This window comes from Ruditapes philippinarum, unplaced genomic scaffold (genome assembly GCF_026571515.1).
Source record: "Ruditapes philippinarum isolate M1 unplaced genomic scaffold, ASM2657151v2 ctg359_1_1_1_1, whole genome shotgun sequence".
Taxonomy (NCBI): Eukaryota; Metazoa; Mollusca; class Bivalvia; order Venerida; family Veneridae; genus Ruditapes; species Ruditapes philippinarum.
In genome coordinates, this window is record NW_026863896.1 from 396,543 (window position 1) to 417,431 (window position 20,889).

A 20,889-nucleotide genomic window follows, 5' to 3' on the forward strand; every position below is an offset into this window, starting at 1 on the left:
ATGTGGCCATGGCAGAAGTACGTAGAGCTTGAAACCATGACCCCCGAGTTGACAGGCAGGCAGGCACCTTAACTACTAAGACACCACTCCCTGTCAAAAGAGGAAAACATAACTTGTATAAATTTCATAGTTTGAAGAGGGTCCTTTGTCAAATTAATTAATCAAATAAATATGCAAAAATCTTTTTTTTCTTGGTATTGATCACATCATTTTGAAATACAAACAGACATTATACATATAGTGGTATATACATGCTTTACAGCAATAGGCGACAATTGCTTACCTTATAATTTATACACCAATCATACAGGGTATTATTGTGAATTATCTAAGACTACATACAAAGTATTATGTTTAAAGGAACACCACTGAGATTTAATGCCTAAAAACATAAGATATGAATTTAATACATGGATCAGCTGGGGTACTTAAAACATAACAATATAATTATTTGCGAAAAATAATTAAGAAATACACTCAGAATTAAATAAATTGATACATGTGATCTCATTTTTTCGCCTTTCTTATCACAATAATCCGTCATTTTTCACAATGACAATGATTATTTTTGGAAAAAAGGAGCTGGCGAATGATCTGTATTTTGCACACAAGTTATTGTTCTAAACATACATCAAATGGAACATGAATCTTGGAAAATTATTTCCAGTCCCGTCATGTCAAAAAAACATCAGTGGAGTTCCTTTAAATTCCCATGAAGGTCACCACACCACTGTTACATCAAAACCAAGACATATACATGTTTATTATGATATATTTATTGCTCCTTTTTATATATAAATATAACAGCAATTACAAATTTAAGAAATACACTCAGTGACCAGTTTAAATGAATAAATAAAATAAGTATGCAAAAACAAATTAAGCGATTATAACTAATAACAGATCAAATGCTCAACTTTAACTGATTATATCTGCAACTGACTTGAGCTGGACTGTATGACTAGATGGCAACTCAGCCCATATTTATTCTAGGCTTAAAACTGCAAAAGCCTTGTAAAGATTAATTGGTGAAGTTAAATATTAGTGAATTTCTACTTTCAGGTTTGTTAAATTAACATACATGTAACAGATGTTTAGTAAACAGTCATTTTCTTGAAAATCTTCAATTTGCAAAATTAGCAAAATTTAATTCCTCACTAAAATTTTTGATTTTACATTACTGTGTATTATCAAGTAAAAATCAATTTTGAAGTACACATCAAATGTAAGTAACTGTTATAGGGTACTTTTAATACAAGTAATTAATATGTCATTTATTTATAAGTTAAAACCAAAAGACAAGTGTTTTACATTGTATTTAAAATTTGAGATATTGAGATTATTTGAGATCCATATTTCAAACCAAATTTTGTTTACAAAAATCAGGACAGTCTCATTTTAACAAAAATATATATTTTACATATTGTATTAACCCTGTGGTTTACGTTTTTCTTTCATTAATATAAATTTTCAAGATAATCAAGGAAAATATATGACTTCCATGTAAACTGATGAAGCTCTCCAAGAGGTAATGAATTGCCTATGCCCCTAAATTACAGCAAAGTCAAGGTACATATCCATGCTGAATTTTAGCTTCCAAGATATGACTATCCTTTGAAGTTGCAAGCCTCCAGATGAGCCAAAATGCCTCCAGATAAACCAAAATGAGCCTAAATGCCTCCAGATGAGCCAAAATGTTTGAAGAAAATCAAACTTGAGAAAACTGTATTGAGATTTTAAGAAAAGTGAAATTTTCTCAAAACAAGTAATAAATTGCATGTTATGTGTTATTAATGATTGATTTTGCAGTATTTATCATTATACGTTATATTGCTACTGTGTAACTAATGCAGTAAGTACTATTTTTACAAATTCTGACCTATTTTGGTAATTTACATTGACTGTAAATGTGCACTATAAATGCCGTTTGCAATCTGCACATTTCTTTTTTCACTTCACATTATTTTCATTTTAAATGTATTTTCAAAATTTTCATGAAAGTTAGCATGTATCTGGAGGGATGCTGCTTTAAAATAGCAAATAGCAGTTGCAAAGTCAAGCCAAGCAAGGCAAAATTTGTTTAAGCAAGCCACATAATTCTTCAGTCATATGTAGCCTTTCATGTTTTACTGATAGAAAAAGACTATATGTACCTCTCCATGCATTATTTCAGGGAACAGCAGGACACCTTAAGGGTACCACCAACCTTCCAAAAGCTACCTGGATAGTTTCCTTACATAAAAGAATTCAGAATATTCAGTATGATTCAAAACCACAGGAATGACTGATCAGTGGACATCCTTAACATGATAGCCTCCTCAAAAATATAAAACATGAATAGATACTTGTTTAAAAACTATGATAACATTGGGTGTATACAAACATTAATTTGAGCAAAATTTTCTTTGTACATATACATGTACCTATATTAAAGCAAATTAAACACAAAAAAAAAACACTATGAAAAAATATTGTAAAAACAAACAAACAAAAAACACAACAAAATAAAGAACAAACAAAAAACATTCAATTACTTGCCCATTCATTATATTTTAAAGCTGAATACCTCCATATAAGCCAAAATATTTAAAAACAAGAGGGCCATGATGGCCCTAAGGTCGCTCACCTGTTTATAGGCCCCCCCCCCCCCCACGTTGCAGGGCCAATTTAACCCAAGGGCTTTTATTTGCACAAACTTGGTAGACACCCATAAGAAGATGTTTCATGCTAAACATATGAGCTCTAGCTCATTGGGCTTTTTAAAAGAAGATTTTTTTAAAGTTTTTACTATACACATATAGTTAAAAACAATGACACCCCTGGGGCCGGGCCAGTTTTGACCCCAGGGCTTTTATTTGAACAAACTTTGTAGACACTTACTAGAAGATGTTTCATGCTTAATATCTAAACTCTAGCTACTTGGGTTTTTTCAAAGAAGATTTGAGCCGCGTCACGACAAAACCAACATAATGGGTTTGCGACTAGCATGGATCCAGACCAGCCTGCGCATCCGCGCAGTCTGAGCAGGATCCATGCAGTTCGCTATCAGTTTCTTTACTTGTTATAGGGTCTGAAAGCGAACAGCATGGGTCCTGATCAGACTGCGCGGATGCGCAGGCTGGTCTGGATCCATGCTGGTCGCAAACCCATTATGTTGGTTTTGTCGTGACGCGGCTCATTTTAAGTTTTTGCTATACACATATAAAGAAAATCAATGACCCCCGGGGCGGGGCCAATTTTGACCCCAGGTCTTTTATTTGAACAAACTTTGTAGACACTCATTAAAAGATGTTTCATGCTTAATATCTTAACTCTAGCTATTTGGGTTTTTTCAAAGAAGATTTTTTAAGTTTTTGCTATACACATATAAGGAAAATCAATGACCCCTGGGGCGGTGCCAATTTTGACCCCAGGGCTTTTATTTGAACAAACTTGGTAGACACCTATAAGAACATGTTTGATGCTAAATATCTTAGCCATAGCTCTTCGAGTTCTTTAAAAGAAGATTTTTTAAGTTTTTACTATATGCATATAGGGAAAATCAATGACCCCCCGGGGCGGGGCCAATTTTAACCCCAGGGCTTTTATTTGAACAAACTTGGTAGACACTTATTAGAACATGTTTCATGCTAAATATCTTAGCTCTAACTCTTTTGGTTCTTTAAAAGAAGATTTTTTAAGTTTTTACTATATGCATATAGGGAAAATCAATGACCCCCTGGGGCCGGGCCAATTTTGACCCCAGGGCTTTTATTTGAACTAACTTGGTAGACACCTATTAGAACATGTCTGATACTCAATATCTTAGCCATAGCTCTTTGAGTTCTTTAAAAGAAGATTTTTTTTAGTTTTTACTATATGCATATAGGGAAAATCAATGACCCCCCGGGGCGGGGCCAATTTTGACCCCAGGGCTTTTATTTGAACAAACTTGGTAGACACCCATTAGAACATGTTTCATGCTAAATATCTTAGCTCTAGCTCTTTGGGTTCTTTAAAAGAAGATTTTTTAAGTTTTTACTATATGCATATAGGGAAAATCAATGACCCCCCGGGGCGGGGCCAATTTTGACCCCAGGGCTTTTATTTGAACAAACTTGGTAGACACTCACTAGAAGATATCTAAGCTCTAGCTCTTATGGTTTTTTAAAAGAAGATATTTAAAGTTTTTTCTTTCGGTTGCCATGGCAACCAGAGTTCTGCATGGAATCAAATTCTTTGAACAATTTTTAAAGGTGACCACCAAAGGAACATTCCTGTGAAGTTTGGATGAAATTGGCTTAGTGGTTTATGAGGAGATGTCATTTAAAGTAAAAGTTTACGGACGGACGACGGACTGACGACGGACGAAAAGCGATCACAAAAGCTCACCCTGTCACTTTGTGACAGGTGAGCTAAAAATCAACACTGAGAAAAATGTACTAAGATTTTAGAAAATGTTAAAATATTCACAAATCAAGAAATAATTTACAATTAATGACTTATATTGCAATGTTAATCACCATATTTCTACCCGCTGACTACTGCAGTCAGGGCTAGTTTTTGCATATTCTGACCTATTTTTAGTAATTTTCATAATTCCAAGTGCTGTTTTAATGTATAAATTACTTTCTTTGTCCACTTGACAATAATTTATTATTTATGTTTGAATACTTTAAAAAATTAACATAACTGGAGGCATGCTGCTTTAAGGATAATGCTAAATAAAAATTTGAAACTAAAATAAACTCACAGCCCTTCAAACCGAAGCATGTGTTCTATCCTTCCAGATCTCAGAATTTTCAATGATAAACTTTTCTTTACAGTAACATAAGTGTTACATAAAATATAAATTTCTGCATATATTATAACATATTTATATATATATTATGCATATAACATTTAAGAGAAAAAAAACACACACACACACACACAATTATCAATATTCATGTAAATGACCAATATCAGACTGTATTTTCAATGTTTCCCAGCAAGATTCATAAGTTAATCTAAATTTAAGTATTTCAGTCCATGTATAAACATTAGTACACATAGTCACCTTAGTGCAATAACTGGTTAACTCATATTAAATTTAAAAGGACTTAACCTGTTACTGCACTAAGGTGACAACATTTTACTAGTATAAGAATGTATATATCTAATTAAATCTGAATTAAATAAGTAACTGTTTATTATATGCAATATGATAGTATTCAATTACAAATTTTAAACTTATTTTGATTACATTTGTGAACACTACATGCCTTAAAAATACATGGATCATCTTTCAAGTTTGCATATAATTTATCATATTCAATAGAATAGCCCTATATAAGTCTCAAACTAATTGTATTTCTGTTACATAATCATATTCAAATTTGCAATCAAATCTACAATGGAACTATGGGATATTATGGATTTTATAACAGCCAATCTGATTGGCCAGAATTGTTCCCAGCATGATCTAATAGGATGGAAGCTGTCAAAAAACATAATTCAACAGTCAACACCATTTTTTTTCTCTTTGCAGAAAACTGTAAATTTGAATAAAATATTAGAAAAATTGAAATTTCAAACAAAAAGATTATCAATGCACGATTCCCTAATTATTTTTATTATTGATTATACACAAGATGGAGGGAAAAACATGAAGCTCAAAAACAGACAAAAAATGCCTGCAAAAGTTTGATATGAATCAATGTCTACTGAGATAAAAAAATATCAGGAGGCCCTATTGACAGTAATAATCCTGACCACAACAAAGGTTTAACCTCTAAAAACATTCATTACAAAATTCAACAACATATTTCTCTCAAATCAAAATGAACTAAAATCCTAAAAGTATAGAATAATGCCTCTATTAGGTTACATGGCTAATAAAGCTGGAAATATATAACAATCAAAAACAATCAAATTAAATATTAACAATATTAGAAAAAAATATACAAAAGGACCGAACAATATATCATTAGTGTACAATTTTAACTGATTAAGGCTCCCCTTTAAATTTATCATCAGCAAAGATTCTTCTATATACATGTAGTGCCTTAGTTAAAGTTACTTAAAGGGACCAGTTTTTTGACACAATGGAACTAAAAAATTTTTTCTTATATATTTATGTATTTCATGTTAATGATGTAGATATGGACTTAATTTCAGATTATTTTCGCCCTTCATTATTCTAGAATAATTATCTTAATTGTGAAAAACTGACCCAAAAATGGAAAGCATTATAAGCTTTTAACTAAATTTTGGCTGATAATTGCAAGAAAATATGATTTTCAAATTAATTCTGAGTATATTTTTTTATGACCACTTAAATTTCCATTTTAAATGTGACAGTTAATCTATGTAAGAAATTCAAGTTTTAGGTTGACCTCAAAGGATTTTTTTACTAATTCTTATGCTATCAAAGGCATATCTATTAAATGCCTGAGTAAAAATAATTGCATGCAGTATAATAAATTTTCCAAACCAGTTATAAACACATGTCATTAAGCAAAGAAACCACCCTGCACATATTTTAGAAAATGCATAAAAACAAGACTATATATGCTTTCCTGTATATAGTTTGTGTTAATTAATAATGGTTTAAGATTTTTTGTTATTTTTGTCAGTCTAAAAATGCCCAACGATGCCAAAAAAAAGCAGCATGTTTCCTTTATTGTAAACTTATAAATGATTCCAGCAAAATAATTTTGTTGTGGTTACTTATAAATTATTTCCATACACTAATAACTAGAATTATTTCCATACACTAATAACTAGTATGTCAGCATAATAAATAAACATGAATTTTCTGACTTAAAAGTGCCTGTAAAATTATACAGTTGTGTATACACAAAATCTTATTAAAAATAATAAAAATATTTTCATTGGCCAGCAAAGTTATATACATTTTGTACATGTCCTTTTTAAAAAAAAATTCATCAAAGACTACATGATAGCTGAAATGTCCAAAAATTTTTTAAAAAATTTAACCTTCACCATTGTTTGCAATTTGTTCCATAAGCTCTGCTATTGTATTTATAAAAATTGTCTACTCATTTATGTTTGCAAAAATTATCCTCTTTCAACATCAGCAGTATGTATGTTTAAAAAAAATAATAATAAAAATTACAAAGAAAGTGTTATCAAAATATTAAAAAAAAAAAAAAAAAAAAATCTGATGAAAGACACATGTTTATCAAGAAAACCTTACCCTTTTACAAAAAAAAAAAACCCAACATATTTATTCAATTTGTATGTAACAATGAAAATATAAAATTTTAGAAGCAGACCCTTTCTCTAAAAAAATTATACATGTACTGGCATGCGAGCAGTTCCCGTACAGAAGCAGTACCCGTATTTTTCATTTAAACGCTTGATTTTTAGATGCATTCTTCAAAAATTCATTTCAAATCAAGCAGATACATAAACGAGACAAAATCTAAGTGTCAGTTCGGCAGTATGTATAAAAAGTCTCATTTTAAATCAATTTCACCTGTGCGTTGTCAAAACGTGACCTTGTTTTATCGGGGGGATTCCGTCCTTGCGCGCATGCGCAACATACTTACACGTGAGGCATGTTAAAGGGTTTTCCACTAATACCACCTGTTTACAGATAAGAAGGCAATGTGATTAAAACTTGTTTAATTATCAGAATTTTGACCAATATTACTATATAAAATAATTTTATGGCTTTGATGCGTAAAATATCATGCATACAAGCATGCCATCGCATGTGAATGCGTTGGGGGTAACGGAACCGGGTAATAGATACACGCGTTTAGTCTACTTTCTATTTCCTGAATTACATCTATTTATCTCTTAGAAAATGGTCTGTTCAACAATCATAAATGAAAAATAGGTCCGATATAATAAAATTGTATAATTATAATGGGTTAAATTTTATGTACGGGAACTACTTCTCTTCATACAAAATAATGGATAATTTCTGTACCCCATATGAGGCCTCATAACTAAGGGTTATTCTATGTTTAGAACATGATGGAATTTCCATGATTTATGTGACGAGCCGAATATTGATGTGTAACATTCAAATTTTGGTGAGTGAGCGTAATAAAAAATAATGTTTAAGTAACTACGATTTTTGTACGGGAACTGCTCGCATGCCAAGACATGCTTATCAATCAATAAGAGTACAACATATAAAGGTACTCCAATGACATATTTTTTGGACAAAATATGGAAAAAAAAATCATTTTTTTAAGCAGTTGATATAAGACTATACCAATTTCTCCTGTGCAAAATTTCAGATCATTTGGTTCACTATGTTTTTCCAAAATAATTATTTTTATTATGCAAAGTGACCCCAATATGATATGCACCCAAAATAGGCAAAAAAAAAATAATCTCATTAAATATTTATAATCATTTTAATTCTGAGCTTATTCCTTTTTTGTCTTTTTCAAATTTTTCCGTTTTAAGAGCCCAAGTTGCTCTATATTAAATTTTCATATTTTATGTTTTTCTACACTTTGTGAACTCAGAAGAGCTCCTTTAAGACTGTTAGTGTCAGTCATGTATATATATTATGTATTAATGTCCATATGCATGTAGATTGTATATTATGTACTAAGGTCCACAGATTTTTTTTTTTTAAAGAGTATGCTAAAAATCGACGATACCGCATCAAAAATTCTAACTTGGAATGTAGTTATCTTCCTTTGCTGTATATAAGACTGCAATTACAAGAAATGAAATAAAAGTGTTTTTTTGAAACCCTAAAGCCTTTGCCACCAACAAGAAGCCAGGAAAGTTGTAAATCCATGCAGTCAGACAAGACTGTATATAATAGGCTGCCTAATTTCCAAATCATCATTGTCAATAACCCTAAATTAAGCAATGGACTGTTCCAAAATGGAAATTGGACGAGTCCATCCATGAAATTCAAGGGGAAACAGATTAACTGGAAAGTTTTGGAGGGTAAACAAGAAGTGGAGAATCCATGGTTGCGAAGCCCGCCACAATTCCACCTTCATCATCTTCTGTTGACTTTGTCCTCAAAACATGCCCTGCCTCTGCATTATAAAACTCTTCTTCAGCAGTACTGAAATAATAATTTATATAATAATAAAGTTTTATTTTATTTATTTGGTTAGATATAGGCCGGTATTTACACAGTTTTGGTCATATCTCGGAAGTCGGTCCGGACCATCTTTACCCACTTTCCTGGATAACTGACCATAATTACCAATACATGTAATCCGGAACTCAGCAAAATAATGTAGGTTTTTCCATGCTAAACCCCCAGTACAAACAAACTTTTACCATTATAGCTTCAAGGTGCACTATGGGTCACAATAGATAAGTAAACCTGTTGTACTTAGTTTCGAAGCTTTACTGTAAAAAGTTTGTTTGTACCCTGGATTGGCTGGGAAAAACCCAAATATTCTTAATTCCTGAGTAAGTCTATTTTTCTGCAAGTGAATAACTTTATCCCACATGATTTCTAAATCAGTGGTACTTCATAACTATAAACTACTGTCTTAGAAATGTGCTTATGACAATAAGGGGGTTCTATGCAAGTGAATCATCCAACCAAATCGAGGATTGAAAAGTAATGGATTTAACTCAATACAGTGTTGGAGCAGTACCTCATGACGCTTGCAGAAATCATGATCACAAAATAGACAAATACCTCTTTCTTCGCCGATCCTTACTTTTTTCATTCATTATCGTATATAAATTGGTTTTAAGAGATGACTTTGTGATTTGAAATGTCTACCTCTCAACCAAGAGAATGTTGATCTGTGCAGATGCATACTGGCACCACAAATATGTTATTTGTTAGTTCTAGTAAACACACATAGTCGAGAGACATTTCAAAACAATTCCTGTATTTCTTTTCGAGCCCACAGAAATCAAAATGATAAATAAAGAAATCAGATAGTCATTATTACCCGAGGTATACACCATATATTCCCAGTTCACTTATCACATCCCTTAGTATTGGTTCTTTTCCTTCTTTCAGAAGGTAATTTTTCTGCGGCCATGGAAATATTCTCTCCATCAAAATATAGGCGTTCCTTTCTTCGCTATCTCTGATGCCGGACAAGAACTCCCTGATATCCTCTCCATACACATTATTCCCTAAAAATAAACAAAAAATATTGTAATTAAACATTACATGGATTCAGTTTGCTTGGTTTCAATGCTGATTTTAAAATATTTTTGATCACGTCAGTATGATCAAGGTGGTCCACTTACCGACTTTCCTCAATAACTAACTAGTAAACCAGTACTTATATCTACTTAAATGACAAACTACAAATCTCACTTGAAGGGTCGCCAATTCAATCCTTAGTCTATGCCAAATTTCTCTACGACAATAGATCTCTGGGTAATTTGTCTCTTACCAGTGATTCAAGGTCATGGTTACAGCAAAAAATATTCAAGGTCATGGTTACAGCAAAAAAGATTCAAGGTCAAGGTTACAGTAAAAAATATTTAAACTTCCTTGTATATATAGTGTTAAGATTGAGGAAAGGAGGTAAAAAATTTGGTGGTAAAGATTTTAACCCCTCGTATTTGGCATGTATTTTTCATTTGCTTTTACAAGATGCTGACATATTGTCTAAAATTTTCTTCTGCTTTGAAAAAATGCTAAAAAATCATCAACTTGTGAAATTCTACAATGTAGTTATAAAACATGTCATCATTCAGTTCCTCTGGCAAAATGTCAACACATGTGGATTTGTTTTGTTAGTTTAAGTTACAATGACACTGTAATGTATATATGAGCCGTGTCATAACCAACATAATGGGTTTGCGACCAGCATGGATCCAGACCAGCCTGCGCATCCGCGCAGTCTGATCAGGATCCATGCTGTTCGCTATCGGTTTCTCTACTTGTTATAGAGTTTGTAAGCGAACAGCATGGATCCTGATCAGACTGCGCAGGCTGGTCTGGATCCATGCTGGTCGCAAACCCATTATGTTGGTTTTGTCGTGATGCGGCTCATATGGTTTTATTGTTGAAGAAAGACCTCTGGTGCCCTTTTGTTCATAACTTCCGGGACATGATACCAGTAGAACCACCAACCTTCCTGGGTAACTTCCTCACAAAATATTAACCACATGAATGATTAATAATTTAATAATATTAAAAGTCAAGGGTAAATAACTCATCAAAATGTGTGCTCCTACCAAATACCAAGTTATTTCCCTTTGAAAGAAATGGACATAAAATAAAGCAAAATGACTTTAATTTTAAAGTCTGTGGTGGTGTGTACTGTTTATTTAAACATGAAAGTAAGATCATTCTGCTAATGTATGATAAATTAACTAACCTCCACCTTCTCTTTGAGGTTTTAAAACAAACTTTTTAGGTTGTGCGAGTGCCATTTCCACATTTCTGTCTCCTTCTTCATTCTATAATATATATAAACATTATTATTTCATTCTTTACAAATACAGAAAACTCTCCAGATCCAACTTAAGCTAGTTATGTAGAGTGGTGTTCTTTTTTTTGCTGTTTGTTTATTTTGTTTTAAAGGATTCCAAGGGTTCAATTTTCAGTTGATAAAAGGGCTTAATATCAGTTCAATATACATGTATAAGATGGTTCAACACATGAAAGCCATTCCTTTAACAGATAATATGACAATATTTTAGTTTAAACCACGGATATACATTATGCAATTAAGATCCATGGATTATAACTGATGACATCACAAACTTATGAGGGTAAAGAAAACAATTTTGTAAGGATGTCTTTCTCTCAATTAAGACGCTTTGGATTCATCATGTCTTACTGGGGTCATGAAAATTTATCAGTACAAATTAGTCCAAAAACAATTATAAAGAGATTTATATATAAATTTAAATACATAAGCTTAAAGGAAACCTTAATATATATAAGCATAAAGATAACCTTAAAATGCATAGCTTAAAGACAATTTTAATATATTAACTTGTTAATCATCTTAAATATATAACTTAAAGACCATTTTAATATATAGCTTAAAGATAACCTTAAAGACAATCTTTAATATATAAGCTAAAAGAAAACCTTCAATATATAAACTTAAATACAATCTTTAATAAGTAAGCTTAAAGAAAACCTTCAATATATAAACTTAAAGACAATTTTAACATATAAGCTTAAAGATAAGCTTAAATATATAAGCTTAAAAATAAGCTTAAGTAAATAAGCTTAAAGAAAATCTAAAATATATAAGCTTATAGATAAGCTCTCATCACAAACGTGCTCAGATAAAATAGAAAATTCTCCCTTAACATACTCTATCTAAACTGTACTGGCCAGCGAACGTTTTCCTGATACAATCGCAAACATCAATATCCTTAATGAACTTTTCCAGGACGCCCGGAACAGCCAACTCTTGTTGCACCTTCTTACAGCCGGCCAACTGTAAACCTACATTTGGACACTTTATTGCACAAGACTTCTCCATTAATAAACGGACATCCTTTTCCTGTAAATGAAAAAATCCGTCAACTAAATTGTACTGTGATGAAAAATGAATAAAACAAAAGGGCCATAATGGCCCTGAAATTGCGCACCTGAATATAAAAACTCTCCATGACAAGGAACAAGTCAGGCCTTTAAATGACTAGCCACATTGAATTGGGAAAATGCGTTCCTGACATTGCTTTAACAAGACTTTCTCTCTATCATTTTAATCATGGAATATTATAATAGTTGACCTGTTATAAGAGACGGTGCTTTTTATAAACGTCTCGGCCCTTTTAACCTTAGGTAATTTAAATATGCTGTTCAACTTTTTTTAAATACACGTCATTTTAACTTAGTATGGGAGCAATCCCATCTTATTCCTATCATGGGTTACGTACTTTTATACAAACTTGTGGTAGGAATTATGGCACACACGTAAACACATGTACCGATAAAACTGTAGACAAATTAAATTAGTCCCCATATAAATTAAGCAAGTTTTAAATGAAGTATGTGCTCGCCCATATGGTTCATTCCGGTGGCGAGGGTAAACAAACCAAACACACACACACGAACAAGTAATATTGTAAACTATAAACAAAAGCAGATATAAAATCAGAAACTGATATCACAAGTTCATATTTGTATCTGAAATAGTGCATGTGTAAATACGCTAGGGTAAAAAAACAACAGTTCCAAAAGATGTGTAAATATAAGGAAAGCCAATTTTGACCCCAGGGCTTTTACTTGAACAAACTTGGTAGACAATCACTAGAAGATGTTTAAGCTCTAGCTTATTCGGTTTTATAAAAGTAGATTTTATTATGTTTTTTGACTATTTACATATGTGAAAGTCAATGACCCCCAATGGCCAATTATGACCCCAGGGATTTTATTTGAAAAAACTTGGAAGACTCTCACTAGAAAATATGGCTTTAAAAGATCACATGTAAGTGAGTATGACATCTCTCATGATATACATGAAGATGTATATGTATATTTGTATTTCATAAAGCTAAAAATGATAATTCAAGGGAAAATTGCAAAGCTTTAGTAACATGCTATTTAAAGTCAATATAGCAATACACTAGTATAAATGTGTATAAAAGTATTTTAATGTGAAGTTGAATGTTTTTCTACATTAACTCAATGAATTTTAATTGATAATCTCTTTACAGTCATGAGTTTGTTTTAAATCAATGTTATCCATATGCTTCAACTTCATCAAATGCCTTTAAACAATGGACTTTTCCAATTTCTAGCAGTGAAATTTTTTATCATGCCTTTTCTAATAATTACTGGGTCAACTGCTCACAAAAAGTACCACAAACAAAACCATGTGTTCTTTTGTGTAAACTAAGTCAATAAGTGTCAGATGACTATGTATTATAACAGTGTAGCAATTGGATAGCCATTTTGACAATCTGCATCAAACTGTAATCACTGGAAAGGTTCATTGGCTTTTTTATGAAAGGAAGCTATACTCAAGTTTGCCTTAGATTTTCCGTACCTTATTTGTTGGATAATGATTCGGCATATAACCATCTCTGTAATATATCACAGCTACCTCTTTACCATCGCTGAAAATAAATTTAAACTATCTCAATCATATCTATCAAAATCATAACCATCCAAATCATATCTATTTCAATTATATATATCATCATCCCAATCATCCAATCATATCTATCATTACCAACAGCATCTCTATCATCATCCAAATCATATATATCATCATTAAATCACCCCAATCATATTTGTAATTACCACAATCATATATATTCATCATCCCAATCATACATAACATCATCCCAATCACATAGATAAACATCCCAATTACATATATCATTGCCCCAATCATATATATCATCATCCCAATCATATCTATCAAGTTGTTTAAATCAAGCAACCAACAACGTAAAGTTTGGTCAGTCTCTATGAATTTCTTTGGTGGCATAAACAACTCAGTATTGCTGCTAAAATTCAATAGAATTATCCAAGTAAGAACATATATAAATTGTAATACTTTTCACTGATATTGTCAAATTGTCAATGGAATACGTTTGTTTTTAGTACTACACATAATTAAGTAAGTCAATGATAAAGAACATGCATGGGTCCTAAGAAGGAGTCACAAGGGCAAGACACACACCTGCCACTCTTCTGATCATTAATAAATTTGGAGTTACATGTGTTACAAACTGGTCTAAGTGCAGACAGTGTGACTCTATGACAGTCTGACAGGCGGACAAGGCCTATATACCAAAAGGAAAACGAGAGGTAGGGGCATTTAAATGAAACAAAAAAGCCATTATAAAACCATTCTATACTTACAGCATTAGTGTGTTCCATTTAGTTAACTTGCAATGTTCTGACGCATTTAATAATGTACTGTAGACCACATGTATATTGTGGTTAATCTCATGTACAAATCGTTCCAACCATCTTTGATCCACTGAGTTCCTCTCTACCGATTGCACAATAAAAAGTATTACAGCACTGAAAATAATAATAGTACGGGAAGATCAAATTTGGGTTAGACTTTTGCTGTCAAATTGAGCTGAATTAGTTATGTTTCAAAAGTCTGACCATCATAATAGTGGCTGACCAATAATGTATAATGACAATTGTTAAGTATAGAACATAAAAACTGCCAGAAAGGTAAAACAAAATGCCCCATTCTCTCCCTAAACTGAAGGTTACTGATAATTTCTCGAAGGATATTTATAGATATTTCTGTGAGTCACATTGGTTATTGATTATTCAGGTTGCATAAAGTACAAATACATGTATATAAAAATGTAAAACAAATATGACAAATGTGAAATTATTTTAAACATTACTCTACTCTCACCTTTAACACTTGGATGGGCATAATGTCACTTACTCATTGTCATATTTCTAAATATAAACAGGTAGCTCCCTAACAGAGGTCTATTGTGTTCAAGTTTTACAAAGGAATACCAACCTTGATTACTATAAATACGACCTTTGACAACTGAGTCCTGGAATAAATTCTACGGCAAAGTGGTCATGAGCTTTGTGTTTATTGTTTACAAGCTGGCAGTTCTAAGTTCGAATCTTTTAACAGGAGTGATCTTTCTCAAAAAAGCATCTTTGTGCCACAAATAAATATGTTCGTAAGACTGAGAATGCATGCTTCACCTTACAGAATGATGACATCATTGCCATGGTTACAAGTTGTCTGGACTGGACAACAACCATTCCCCCCCCCCCCCAACCCCTCATCTAATGGTTGATATGGGGACATAAAACTCAACAATTTTAAGACAATGAAAGTGCATGGTGCTAGGATGATAAATTGGAACTTACTCTGGGTTACCGTAGCATTCCCAGGCCTTCACAAAACCAACAGCCAGACCATGTGCTGGTTTATTCTCAGGCAGCTAAAAATAAATTATAAGTTGTCACTTTCTTTTACAAAATTTTAAAGCAGAAATCAAACACATGCTTGGACAGATCTCATCACAATATACTAGTATGGCAGTAGTTCATTTTATAGCAAGGAAAGTAAAAACTTCTATTAATATTATAACTCAGACATTGGTATTAAAGGCAACATGTAATAAATAAACCTAACAATGAGGAGAATAGGGGCTTAATGACTAAAATCTTTGTTTATAGACCAAAAGTGTGTTATCGCAAGATTGTTGGTTTGAGCATAGCTGGGTTCATAATTTTCATTCTGAACATAAAACAAATGTATATACCGGAACCAAATTTCAAATATTTATGTCAAAAAGCTCTTGTCCATTTTAATGGTCAGGTCCTCTAAAAAGTTCAAATACCTGAATGAAACAAGTTAAAGATTACAGGAATCCAACCTGGGTTTAGTCTGACATAAACTTAGCAAATTAAGTCTATGACACAAGACTTGCCAAGTCCACTCAACAGGTTTGTTAATTCAAATACTTAGCACACCCAATACTCACTTTAATGTTGCTCAAAACTTGTTTCACAAAGTTATGCTTCAATTAAATATGTTTTGACATTGCATAAAAACAAGACATTTATCAATACCTGATCACAGCTGCATTTTATTCCTGCCTGCTTCATTGTGTACCTGAAAGTAATAGGATTTACCAATTATCACATTACATTTGTATTTTGAACATTCAAAAAAAATCTTGGATAGTTCAACTAACTCCTTGCCTTTATATTTAAAACTTAAGTGTATTCAATAAAGAATTATAACTATTCCACTGTTCATGACAATACAACAACAAGAAGCCTATAGCTGCAAAAAATGCTTAAAATAGACAATGTACAAAATTTTTTTTCGACAATCAATACATTTCAGCAGACAACTAGTTGTGACCATTCTAAATGACAGAAAAAAAATTCCTTACCCTAAATCAGAGAGTATTCAACATACATGTACATTGTAATATGAAACAACCTTATTTGTTTCAGGTAAATGGATCACCCATGGCACTATAAGTACCGGTACTTTGGTTACAAGGTACATGTATACTTAAATAATTAAATTTAAATACATACACCATATTCCTGGAGTCAACAAAGGCAACTACGTATTACAGGTACAAACAATACAACTTTAAACTTTACATGAAAATAAGCATCCCAAAAGAGTTTACTTGTGAGCTATTCATAGCCATTACCTATGAACATTCCACATTGCTGATGAAAGACCTGCAAAGCTAGACGCTATTGTGTTAAACTCAATCTGTTTCAGGTTAAGACTGGCCGGCAGTATTTTAATGGTACAACAACTGTCCTTCACATCCATCATGTAGTCATTACGGAACAAACCCAGGCTAACTTTCTGCAAGAAAAACCAAATAAATACTTGATGATGATTCATAAGATAAATAATCATGAGGATTACTGCCTGTAAGAGGTCCTCTTAAACTACTGGAAATACAAATAAAGTCTTTGAAACCATTTATTTCCATTTCATGTGCTCATTTAACTTTCTGATTTTTCTAGGATTGATGATTTAGATCTGCCTGTGACAGTTTCATGATTCAGATTTGCCTGTGACTGCTTCATGATTCAGATTTGCCTGCGACATCTGATAATTCAGATTTGCCTGTGACAGAACTTAATTAATCAGATTTACCAGTGATAATGTCATGATTCAGATTTGCCTGAGTTTATGTTATGATTTTGATTTACCTGTGATCATGTCAATCTTTAGATTTGCCCTTGACCATGTCATGATTCAGATTTGCCTGTGATCGCAATATGATTCAGATATGCCTGTGATCATGTCATGATTCAGATTTGCCTGTTATCATGTCATTATTTAGATTTGCCTGTGACCATGTCATGATTAAAATTTGCCTGTGATTGCATTATAATTCAGATTTGCCTGTGATCGTGTCATTATTCAGATTTGCCCAAGATCATGTCATGATTCAGATTTGCCTGTGATCACTTCATGATTCAGATTTGCCTGTGATCACTTCATGATTCAGATTTGCCTGTGATAATATCATGATTCAGATTTGCCCGTGAACACTTTATGGGTTTAATAGATTTGCTAGACCAAGAGTAATTTAGATGAAGTTGACCTCTAAATAAAGGCCATCTGTCAATAAAGGCTATTTTTGTTTTTACCATAGATGGCCTTTGTTCACAAGTTAGAATTAATTATGCAATAGTGTTTGAACACTCAATTTACTACAGTACTTTTCATCAAATGCACTTTTTTTAAACTTATCAAATGAAATTGACTGAAGTATTAAATATAGAAATAGTTTATAATACCTGTGTTGATTTCTCCCCTCCTGTTTCTTTATATATATCATACAACATCTTTGTAAACTCATCAACCTTTATAACACTAGAAATAAAATATTAATATCTTAAATCATATTTCCAATATACAAAAAAGTTCTATAATTTGTTAGTGTAACTCATGATTTACTATTAAGAATGTTTTCAAGAATGAACATATAATTTTAACAATTTTCTGCGCAAATCACCAATCACAGATCTTGTGTAAATTATTCAAATAAGTTTTTTAATTGTCAAAAGACTTAAAATTTTTAGTGTTTATTTTTTTTATAGACATACACTACAATAATTTATTTAAAAAGTTGTAAAATATTAAAAATGTGAACTGATTCAGATCCGGTAGATTCTGGTATTTCAGCCGATTCCAGTAAGTCGTGCAACAGCTTAATGATTAATACTAAAATATCTTTGCAGTTTCACATGGAAATTCTATGTAACTTTAAAAGGTAATTATTTCTACTATATTGCCAATTTACAAGCTACAATATATGGCTATAAAGTAAATGAATGGACTTACTTCTTTAGACACTGACAAAGGAATTCTGGATCATTGGCCACTCTGTGCATGAGAAGATTGTAGTGTTTCTGTAGAGATTTGGCTTCCTGGAGAACAGGAACTGGAAGGGGGCTGGGGAATAGCGTAATTGGTGCATACTCACAGTGGCATGTAGAGTGGTGATCATGCTGGGGCTTCATTTGTACACCTGCAGCATATATTAAAAAAAAAAACATTTTAAAAATACTCATTTAATATAGAAATATAAAATGTAAAAGTTAATATAAAATAATTACAATCTCTGCAGAGCAGCAACGTTTGGGAGACAAAAGTTTTTATTATACATATTTTAATCAAATGTATTATGGTAAATGACAGACAATTTAAAGATACAAAAAACTCTAATTCCAGTAACATCAATTCTAACAATTCAACATTTTATCACAGCTTTTTTTTTTTAATTCAACTCTGTACTGCTATTATCTCGCCTTAAATATTGCATTATATTTTATACACATTTTCTTATGCATAAATTAATATGCAATGTATATTACCATGAATTATGTGATATAATGTAAAATTATAAAAAGATGGAACAACATTAGTTATTCACAATCAATATAACAACATTTGTAATATGATACTATTTTCTGGCAATTTTCATACTTTCTTCAGAGCTCAGTTTTTTCTCTACCTTTATAAATTTTTTGCACCTGACATGAAAGTACAAAAATTTAGCAAAATACCATAATCTTCTTAATGTGGTTAAATCCACTTCATAAAATAAACCATAAATCATTGATCAATTGTTTTGTACATACCATGCAGAAGAGCCCATTGTTTGGCCTTTTCTATAATCTGGTCTGCTGTTTCCTTGGAAATTGTCACACCCCATAGATCTAGAGCTGTTGCTGACATATTTTCTGTAGCTATATTAATAATAAATTAGATCATAATCATATGTGATATTTCAACTCGCAAATTTTCATAAAAGATTAACATTTAAAAAAACAGCACCAATGTATTGTTTTTGTTGTTGTTTTTGTTCATTTGTTTTGTTTTTGTTCTTTACTACATGTACATGTATGTCATACAAGTTATTTACAAAACCAAGGATCGTATCGATTTATTCAGGGAATAGACATAAACACATACAATGTTATCACATATATCAACTTGCATATATATAAAAACACACACATAAATGCAACAAAAATAATTATAGATTTGAATGATAAATAAGTATTTACATTCCCAAATGATTCAACTTAAAAACTATTCAACAGCATAAAATCCAGCTGAATCTTTAAAACTTGTTATTACCCAAATGGTTTAAAATGCTTTCCACATTAATTTTCACATTAAAATGATACAAGATACAAGAAACTTTATTTTAAGTCGGTTTACAAGCATGACAAAGCTAAAATATATTAAATCATAAACAAAAAAGTTACCTTAAACCCTTTCCAATTCAACGTTTGTAAAGCTATCCAAGCATAACAAATAATTTCAGCCTGAAATGATATGTATAGTTTATATGCATTTAAAATAAGTACACTTGGGGTCAATAAACAGGACACAGTGTAATATAGAAAATGTTCTAGTTGACTGCAGTTCAAAATTTAGTAGCAGACAACCTCAATAATGTCCTAATTAGAAATTGATGTAATTTGTGAAACAAATACACTTCGATAAAACATATGAAATTTTTTTGGAATGTTGATATACTCAGTATGTAATTAGATACTGTATGAATACTAATCCTTTCAGTTTTAGCATGTAATTTGTAATATGTAATTGTAAACAAATGATAAACAAAGTAATTATAATGATAATGCTTTAAATAAAGTAGTATAAGTAGCATTAAAAGCTTCCAGATGTGATTGTGCAAAAAATATACTAAGGATGATCCAGTTTTTGGACATATTAGAATCCAGATGAAATGTCTCATAAAAATTTTAATTTTGTGGTATCAGATACTTGCAACTTTAACAATACTGGTTTCAATAAAATGGAGGAGCCAAATTTAAATAACTGGAAGTCATGCAATTACAAATAACAACTTACCTATTTAGTGAACATGTACAAACATATGAAACAACATCATCTACAAATGGCTAAACATTTTCTAAGGGAGGCAACCTTTGCCAATTTGTAGAGCGTATGCCACGAATGATTTAATTTACGCCCACCGGTCACAGTTACAACG

General features: G+C 31.7%; 1 protein-coding gene across 3 annotated transcripts; it reads right to left on the reverse strand.

The window, feature by feature from the left end:
• Nucleotides 1-756: 756 nt before the first annotated feature.
• LOC132723695 (glutathione synthetase-like) lies at nt 757-20,885 on the reverse strand. 3 transcript variants are annotated; one of them, XM_060708475.1, is made up of 14 exons: nt 20,748-20,885; nt 20,135-20,194; nt 19,502-19,609; nt 18,702-18,888; nt 18,155-18,230; nt 17,044-17,207; nt 16,442-16,484; nt 15,734-15,807; nt 14,735-14,899; nt 13,911-13,980; nt 12,228-12,419; nt 11,274-11,355; nt 9,885-10,074; nt 757-9,031 (listed from the first exon to the last, which is right to left on the reverse strand). In XM_060708475.1, the coding sequence occupies exons 3-14, from the start codon at nt 19,596-19,598 to the stop codon at nt 8,887-8,889; spliced, it is 1,485 nt and encodes a 494-aa protein (XP_060564458.1). In that variant the 5' UTR covers nt 19,599-19,609; nt 20,135-20,194; nt 20,748-20,885; the 3' UTR covers nt 757-8,886. The 3 variants fall into 3 exon arrangements, with proteins under 3 accessions (XP_060564458.1, XP_060564459.1, XP_060564460.1); XM_060708476.1 differs by lacking the exons at nt 20,135-20,194; nt 20,748-20,885 and adding an exon at nt 19,931-20,052; XM_060708477.1 differs by lacking the exons at nt 20,135-20,194; nt 20,748-20,885 and adding an exon at nt 20,004-20,046.
• Between the last annotated feature and the right edge of the window lie 4 nt (nt 20,886-20,889).

Bases quoted from the DNA above. Each gene is read 5' to 3' on its own strand.
- LOC132723695 (XM_060708475.1), bottom strand. From the start codon at position 19,598: ATGTCAGCAACAGCTCTAGATCTATGGGGTGTGACAATTTCCAAGGAA. The intron at 16,485-17,043 runs GTAATGGCTATG...TATTACTTTCAG, and splicing joins GCAATGTGGAATGTTCATAG to GTACACAATGAAGCAGGCAG. The intron at 13,981-14,734 runs GTAAGTATAGAA...ATTTATTTTCAG, and splicing joins AAATGGAACACACTAATGCT to CGATGGTAAAGAGGTAGCTG.